The sequence below is a fragment of the Pollicipes pollicipes genome, unplaced genomic scaffold (assembly GCF_011947565.3).
Source record: "Pollicipes pollicipes isolate AB1234 unplaced genomic scaffold, Ppol_2.1 Scaffold_4740;HRSCAF=5597_pilon_pilon_pilon, whole genome shotgun sequence".
NCBI classification, from domain to species: Eukaryota; Metazoa; Arthropoda; class Thecostraca; order Pollicipedomorpha; family Pollicipedidae; genus Pollicipes; species Pollicipes pollicipes.
In genome coordinates this window covers 25,604,550-25,613,566 of record NW_023596545.1, presented here as the reverse complement: position 1 = coordinate 25,613,566, position 9,017 = coordinate 25,604,550, and the positions used below count along the sequence as shown (strand labels likewise).

At 57.5% G+C, this 9,017-nt stretch overlaps 1 protein-coding gene across 1 annotated transcript in view; it reads right to left on the bottom strand.

The window, feature by feature from the left end:
• Positions 1-685, bottom strand: part of LOC119098094 (Fanconi anemia group D2 protein) — a 14,535-nt gene extending 13,850 nt beyond the window's left edge. Inside the window, exon 1 of the mRNA XM_037221022.1 lies at positions 677-685. Within this exon, the coding sequence (XP_037076917.1) occupies positions 677-685 (9 nt within the window). The remainder of the gene's footprint in view (positions 1-676) is intronic.
• Positions 686-9,017: the final 8,332 nt, after the last annotated feature.

Genomic DNA, 9,017 nt, shown 5'->3' with positions numbered 1-9,017 from the left:
CGAAAAAATGCGACTTTGAGGAACTGGCTGGATTTGAGAGTGAAATTGATCTGTTACTGAGGCGACCTCCTATGTCGTCCTGTTGTTGAGGGGTTTTCGTCGATGGCTCAGCATTGACGGCATTGATAGCCAAGTAACTCGGCTCCGTTTAGAGTCGCAGGTGCGCTGGAGTGATTAAATCAGCACTGTGCTCAGGTGTTTCCGGTAACTTTCCATCTCTGTTCTGGGGTGTGGGGGCGATCCCGGTTCGCTTGCGGCTGAACAATATCATCCATCTTTGCGGGGCCGGCTCCGGATCGCCTCAGGATAAATGATGCTTGATGTGACAAGGCAATTTTATGATGCATAGTCGGGCTTCCTGGTTTGCGACGTTCGATGCGTTTCGCAGCGAGAACGAATATGACGCTTCCTTTTATTAATACATCGAGACGGCGGCTTACCGACGCAGAGAAGATCGTAGTTGTAACGAGTGCAGAACGAAGCTGTCATGATGCGTTCTGTCCTCTGGCCCGGTCTTCCACTTCGAAGCCGGCGTTGGCTTGGAGCTCGCAGCTGCAGGGTCTGTGTGAAGGAGGGAAGACGTCGCCAAGCCGCTAGGCTTGCCTGACGGGTCGCGAGGGCGTTCTCGCGGCCGGTTTGGCACCCGCACCAAGCTTAACCGCCTCTGGAGCCGTACCTGGCCCATGCTGTGGGAACAGCAAAAGGGTGTACCGTATCACTGAACAGCATACCGCATCACTACACAGCAGCTGCGGAATGAACTCAGCCCTGTTTGTGTGGGTGGAACGCCGGTTTGAACACACGTCTCTGCAAGTGCAAACCATGTGCTCTAGCGCCACGAGTTTGTCACTGGGTATTTTTAAAGCTGGGTGAGCCTTTCAAAACATGACGCTTGTCATCTCAGCTGTGTCGGCCGCTTTCGCTGTAGACGCTCTGGCGCCCGCAACGCTAACCGTACGGGGCTGAACCATATGTTCAACATGGCTTGTTGCTGTCTGAAAAGTGAGACCGCTGCCGGCTTTTTGTTTGGCAATGCTTTCAGTGTATGCTACACATGCATGATATTGAGTTGCGACGCATTCTATCTGATGATGCACCTGTATGGCAGATCGTTCTCTTTTCCTGCCGTTAAGTTGGTTGTAGTTGTCGTCTTTCTCGATGTTAATGTGTTGCCTGTGAATGTGATCTGTAGCTGCCCAGCATCGCCTTGCACCTGTTTATGATGCCCTACCTCATCTGATCTTGCGACCTTTACCTTCTTCACTCGCAGCATCCTGCATACCTTGCACTCCCATCCAGTTTTATTATTATTTTTTGCTCTGTTTCTCATTCTTTACATCATTGTTGCTATCAGGTGTTCGCGTAAGCACGCTCCTCAGTCTCCCTGCGCTGTTGCGCCCCGTGTCTGGGCCCTCTTCGCCTCCGTCCTCCATCTGGCACTGTACGCCGCCGTGTGCGCCGTTTCCTGCAGGCGCTCAGGAACCTCCATGGGTCCGGTGTGGGTGACGACTATGATAGCTCCTACTATGATGACTATGAATACGGAGATGCAGACCTGGAGGTAAGTGTGGGGCCATGCAAAACCTGACGACTGCCACGTGGTAGCGTACAGGCCCCGCGGCGTCGTTGGTTAAGACGACACGTCCGTGTGGTCCCCATCATTTTCAATTTTCTCCGAATGTTTTCCATCAATTCAGTCAACATCCGTCTGCGATTTGTTTGCTAAGTATCGGCATGGTATGAACAGCACATCCGCTTGTCATGTATGGGAATGTGTTTATGCCGCGAGAAGCTCATAATTTTGCAGAAACTTCCGCTGCGCTGTGCTCTGTGTTGCGTCCCCACATTGATTCTTGGCAGAGAGAAGATAATCGAAATTGGATGACGATGAAAAAACAGGGTGGTTTCCAGAGCCAGACGGCAAAAATAAGTCCAAGTGCTAGAACATATTTGAAAACACTGTTAGCTCCTACGGCCCCAAAAAGCAGAACCCCTGAAGTGTACGGAAATGCGCCGGTGCTGAATTTCCGAATTTCTAAATTCTGCACCATTCTGATATCCCCGATTTCTTTCATAGCCAGAGCTTTTATCCGAATTTTACGACTGTTGCACTGGGATATTGAGGTGTTACTGCAAGATAACATAGAAATGTTGTTTAATACTCAGATGTGTGTGTGTGCGTGTATTTTTTACCCGGTGTCGAAGGGGTGCCACGACGACCCTACATGCAAATAGTCACCATAAAATGCAATCAAGAGTTTTGACTGTCATCGGTACTGGGGTTTCATGGTTTCTATTGAAGGCCAAAACAGCATGGTTTTGAGTTGTTGATGGATTCCAGACGGACCCAGCACGGGAATGGCCGCGGTGCTACCAGAATATATTGGTTCGTTACAGACTCATGTTACCAACTCTTGCGTGTCCGGTTCGGAATCTGCCCTAGCCTGCGGAGCCCGCCCCCCCCCCCCCTCGGTCACGTAACCGGTAACCGGTTCAAACTCTGCCCCGTACTGCGGAGCCCGCCTCTCCCTGTCGCGTAGCTGGCTGCAGACAGCCAAGGCGACGTTCTGACGCGTTGCCCGCGCGTGCCAGCACATGTCCTGTCGCTGACGCCGCGTCTCATTCAAGGAGGGCGACGACGACCTGTTCCTGGACGAGGGGAGCGGCGAGCACGAGGATGAAGGCCCGCCACTCATCCCGCCGCCACCGCCCGGACTCGAAAAATACGGTAACGGAACGAGCGGCCCGCCCGGCTCGGCAACTGTCGGATGTTCACTGTTGACAATCGGATGTTCATTGTCGACCGTCGGATGTTCACTGCTTACTGTCAGATGCTCACCGCCCACTGTTGCCTGTGCACCGCCTGCTGATTCGCCTATTCTCAAGGTCACTGGGCTGGGTCACTGGGTCACCGTCCGCGACTCGTCGTCAACCGCGAACGTTGCCGCCGTCCATAGTCGGTCGTCTACTGCGTACTGTATAATCACCTCTGCACGTCATACACTGTCTACCACGTCTTGTCTACTTTCCACGGTTCCCTGGTCAGTTGTTTACTGACCATCGTCTGCTGCTCTCTGTGTACATTCCGCTGGGTTTTGTAGCAAACGATTCCCCAAAGTTGAGCCGCGAGGCCAAATGTTGATGAGAGCTGTCCCATTCACCCTCGGTACCGACACCACCGTACTAATATTTTGCACCCGGCCCCATCCGGTACTTCATCACACGGTCTTTCCCGGTGGTGACCTAGCTCCGTGACTCCCAACGATGTCTGCAGTCGAAAGTTGAGCCTTTCCCGATAGTTGTACTTATTCCGCGACTATCGGACGTAGGAAGCGGTCTGCGTTCTGGCGGACCCCGCCGTCCTGTTACCATGGGCCCCTGCGACCTCCACTGTCGCGGCGCTGCTTGCGTTCCGCTCTCGTGCAGAATGCTATCGGCTCCGAGGCGGAGTCCTGGCGCCGCACATTCCGCGGAGCCCCCGTGAGGCGCAGAGGTCCCCCGGGGAGGCGGCGCGCCCCGGCGGGCGGCGGCAGCGGCGCCGTCACAGGCCCCGCGTCGGTCCGCCCGTCACCCCGCCGTCGTCGTCTCAAAGCATCCGCCCGTACCAGAGCCCGCGCCGGCGGGAGCCGGGTCCGGCAATTAGTGCAGAGACCGACGTCTCCGAACTGACGAGCGGCTGGGTCCGCGATTGGCGTCTGGCAGTCGTGCGTGCAGCACTCCGTCACGGCCTGCCGCCGTCCGTCGCAGTCTGTCACCGTCCGTCACAGGGCGCCGTGGTCTTCAGAGCGGGCCCTCAGTCGTGCTGCGGTTGTGTGTCAGTTGAGACCGTGCGGTGCACTGCCGCAGCGTGCGGGCGGCAGCACTGCGGCAGGGGCGAGAGCGGGCCGGACATGGCCCGCGGCGCACGGCCTCAACAATATTTCATAGACAATTAGGCAGCCCTGCAATTAGGGTTGGCTTGATGGCTCCTTGAGGACCGTTGGTCGAAAGTGATGGGCAGGTGAGGGAACACATAGTCCCCTCCCCACTCCCCACCCCCACCCCCACCCCCATCGCTGCTGGAGAGATTGCGCACGACCAACCGGTGACCACAGTACCCGCTCAATCACAGCTTGAAACGACTCGCCCTCTCATACCAAACGCAGTAGCGGTTTCCTGGTCGCCTGAGAAGCAGAGGAATGAGGCACTTTCACTGCACATCAGGAGCACCCGCGCATATGCAGATTCTAGCTGGACCCTGAGTTGCCTCCACGGCAGCGCAACGCTCCGAACTGCAAGTCGGCGGTCAAACCACTTTCTAGTCTCGACCCGGGCGGGCGCTTCCGTCGCTGATATCCGGGGCTAGCCCAGGCGCTGCGAGGATGGGGCTCCAGGGGTGGCGCTGCGAGGTTAGCGCTTCTGGGATGGCGCTCCCAGGATGGCGCCCCTGGGATGGCGCTCCTGGGATGGCGCTCCGAGGATGGCGCTCCGAGACTGGCGCTTCTGAGATGGCGCTCCCGGGATGGCGCTCCGGGGATGGCGCTCCGAAGATGACGCTCCTAGGATGGCGCTCCTGGGATGGCACTCCTGGGATGGCGCTCCGAAGATGACGCTCCTAGGATGGCGCTCCTGGGATGGCGCTCCGGGGATGGCGCTCCGGGGATGGCGCTCCGAAGATGACGCTCCTAGGATGGCGCTCCTGGGATGGCGCTCCGGGGATGGCGCTCCGGGGATGGTGCTCCGAAGATGACGCTCCTAGGATGGCGCTCCTGGGATGGCACTCCTGGGATGGCGCTCCGAAGATGACGCTCCTAGGATGGCGCTTCTGGGATGGCGCTCCCAGGATGGCGCCCCTGGGATGGCGCTCCGAGGATGGCGCTCCGAGACTGGCGCTTCTGAGATGGCGCTCCTGGGATGGCGCTCCGGGGATGGTGCTCCGAAGATGACGCTCCTAGGATGGCGCTCCTGGGATGGCGCTCCTGGGATGGCGCTCCGAAGATGACGCTCCTAGGATGGCGCTCCTGGGATGGCGCTCCTGGGATGGCGCTCCGAGGATGGCGCTCCGAAGATGACGCTCCTAGGATGGCGCTCCGGCTACCGGCGCTCTCGGGTCTGGCGCTGCTGCTCCACACGCGGATGCTGCTGTCGCTCGGGGCCCACATACGGGCGGGGCTCACCAGACGCTGGTCATTCTGCCGAATGAGGCGACGCGCACCCCTGGCGCACCGATAGAGCGGCAGAGCGGCGAGGCGGATCAACTTCTACTCGGTGCTGACTATCGCGATGCGTGTTTCCATAGATGGCGATGCGGTCTGGAATGACGGCAGTATTTGTAAGGCACAGCGAGACCCGATTGTTTCGCATGTGATTTCGGAGCCGTCTGGGGTATTGAGCGTGCCGACATACCTGTGGTTTGTCTTGACAGTCATCCCTAAACTGTGCTTAAGCCCAGGCGGACAATGGCATCCCACCGTGTGCACAGTAATGACCTAAGCACAATGACTCACATTCCTGTCTGATCCGTGCCGGGACCATAACCGCTAGTCAACAGCTCGTTACTGATCACGAGCTGACCTTCTCAGTTAGGCCCATCCTGCATGCCGTCCCTGAAGCTTCAGCAGTTAGCCTGCGGACCCCTCGGTTAGCGCAGCTTAGGCCGCACTCTCGCAGGCCCATGCCTCCATCGGGTGGTGAGATATCACCCGCCCACTGCATGCGTTTTATTTCGGGCCCTGACGGCGGCCAGCACTGGTTTTACGGGGCGCAGATAGCTGTATGGAGCTCCGCGCCGCACCGGTGGCAAACTGGTTTCGGACTTGGGAAGTGTCGGCGACGCTATTCGTGTCGGGCGCCGCGGCTGCCCGGTTGGAGCGCGCCGGCTCGCCCGTCAGTGGCATTGCTGTGTCGTGCAGGCACGCTGTCAGCTCCAGCGCCGCCCCGGCGGCACTACGAGCGATTGCGGCTCGCTCTGTCCGGCTGTCCGGTCAGCACTGCCTGCTGTCCGATCAACACTGTCCATTCAGCACTATCCGCTGTCAGCGTTACCTGTCGGCCGATCAGCACTGCCCATTCGGCACTGCCCGACGAACGGTCATCACTACCTGTTGTCCAAATAGCACTCTCCGATCAGCACTGTGCACTCAGCACTATTCACTGTCCGATCGGCACTATCCGGTCAGCACTACCCGCTGTCCGATTTAATCTGTCAGATCAGCACTGTCCGTTCAGTACTACCTGCTGTGTGATCAACACTGTCCATTCAGCACCACCCGCTAAGCGATCGGCACTGTCCGATTAGCACTATGCGCTGTCTGACCCAAACTGTCCGATCAGCACTGATCGGCCCGTGTTTTCCGCCGTTTGATCGCATTGCCAGACCCTGTCAAGCGTTATGTGCTGAGTTTTCCATTCACTTTCTAGCTGTCCAGTCTGTTGACCTGCCTACTCGTCTGATCTCTGCTACCGTGCCGCGCGGTCATGCCAGATTACGTCGTTGCTATTCGTCGGCGGGCTCGACCCCTGCTCATTCCGCTGCAAGTCCAGTGTTCCTGACCGGCTATCACTGAGCCGCCTACTTGCCCCCTCCTGTCCAGCTGTCGGGCCGGCGCCATGTCGTTCTCGCCTGCCGTCTCTGTCCTGTCTTCTGTCCAGCTGTCTGGTCGGCGCCAAGTCAGTCTCCCTGCCGTCCCTGTCCCGTCTCCTGTCCAGCTGTCTGGTCGGCGCCAAGTCAGTCTCCCTGCCGTCCTGTCCTGTCTCCTGTCCAGCTGTCTGGTCGTCACCAGTCAGCTCCCTGCCGTCCCTGTCCTGTCTCCGTCCAGCTGTCTGGTCGTCACCAGGTCAGTTGCCCCTGCCGTCTCTGTCCTGTCTCCTGTCCAGCTGTCTGTCGTCACCAGGTCAGTTGCCCTGCCGTCTCTGTCTTGTCTCTGTCCAGCTGTCTGGCCGGCGCCCTGTCGGTCTCGCCTGCCGTCCTCCCCGTCTCCTGTCCGCTGCCTCGGTCGACACCTGACCCTGCTGCAGGCGCGGCAGTGTTGATCGGCCGCCTCCGATGGCCGATAATCGCTGGTGGCCGTTGGACGACGTCTACGAGAGGTTGGGTCGGCAGACGGCCTTTGAGCGCCCGTAATAGGCTGTCCACAATGGAGCGCGGCACCGTGCCTTATTCAGCCTCCCCCCCCCTCCGCCCCACTCACCTGCTCCAACCAGACCGCCTGGAAACCGGCCCATACATAGGCAGACGGGGCCGCGGAGGCGAGACCGCGTGCCGGCATGCTCGCTTCCCTCCCCTGGCGGTGCAGCGCGCGCCTTTGTTGCCCTCAGCCGAAACGCTGTTTGGTGAAGGGGTGCAGCCGCCCGCTCCCTGCGCAACGGCTGCTGACGGCCAAGCTTGCCGCTCACTCAAAGAAAGCGGCTGATTTTTCAGGGCCGGCTCATGATCTGGTGGATCGTTGACAGACTGTTAACGATCGCGGGTGTATTGGGTTAAGGTGTTAATTAGTTTAATGGTTATTAAACACGGGTTTCCTCAGGCGGCTTTAGCAAAAATGCATCACTTAATCAATGGGAATGTTTCAGAGCTGTCAATGGACAGCCACGGATGAGAGAACCGAACCTGAGGGGGGGGGTGCATGCCAATGTTTTCTGAAAGACTTAAAATTGAGACCAACATAGAAGTGGGGTTTTGCAATGGATGTGGGTGATGTCATTTGGTGTCTATTCTCTGCATGAGGCACCGCAGACATAATGTTAATTTTATGAGATGTTGTGATGCAGCCATATATTTGCCACTTGAAATAGATCTAAGGGCTAAGGCACGATCGATGTCTGTTCGTGGTGTAGTTTTCCTCAGCATGCTGATTTAATGCTTAATGCAAGCAAGTTTGCCAAATGCGAGGGGCTCGAAACACGAGCTACGCTGGTACCACCTGCCATGGTTAACACTGTTTAGATGTTTTTGAGAGTGCTAAAGCAATGCCTCTCGTTTTTTCCAGCAGGGTTTAGTTGCTGATGAACAGAATATGTTATGAGACTTGAGTTACTACTGTCATCAAGATCGGAGTTAGTAATAAATAATGTGCCGTCGTCAGCTCCGTCTGAACGTGATTGATGATACTTGACGTTGTCAGCGTCGTCACACTTGCACCGACCGTAACAATGTGTGACATGATGACCAGCAAGTTCCAGACGGTTTAAATCAGGTGTGCCGCTTAAGAGCTTCAACTCTGTCGGGGGGACAACACTTGTACCCGTTTACAGCACATTTACGACTGCACCGCAAGCACAATTCCAAAGTCAACACCCGTTCCAGGGCCTTGCAACGAAAGCAAACCAGTCAGCTTTCTCTCAGAAGGAAAAAGTCACTACTCTCTCAGAACTTGGCTCGCCTGTTGCGTCCATACGTTGGCTTGTCCATGCTCTAAGCACTGATGAACGAACTGATCATCGCAATCTATCCCCATCCGCCAACTCCAGGCCGGCAGTTCTGCCGGCAGCCGCTGCGTGGCGCCCAGTCTCCGATTCAGAGCGGCGCTGTTACGGCGAGGCCTGTGTGCTACGAGGTCTTTCTGGTCACGCCCAGACGTCGACCGCTGGACGTGTGCTGCGTGTAGCCCGGTGACCTGGCTCCGTCCGTGGCCCGCTGACCTGACCCCGCCTCTGTCGGTGGCCTGAATCTGTCTGTGACCCGCTGACCTGACCCCGCCTCTGTTCCAGCTTCTAAAGGAGAGCCGGGTGAACGAGGTCCTGTGGTGAGTGTCTGCGGCACCAGTGTCGAGGATCGAAACTCAGACTAGGGCGCAGCGCTTTGCGATCTGTTAGTCTCAAGAAACCTATGATTCAGCGTAATGTCCGTTGCTGTGTCCAAACTCGTTGAAACGTTGCCGCCATGGTATGCTGTACAGTGCGCACACGTTCTTTACGCGGGTCAGGTATCATGCGGCGTCATAGAAGAGCGACCGGCGGGATATACGGCGAGGGAGCTCTGTAGCAGGTTTGGGTTGGGTATGGGTATACGCAGGGCGCCAGGCTTTCGCTTCCCACGG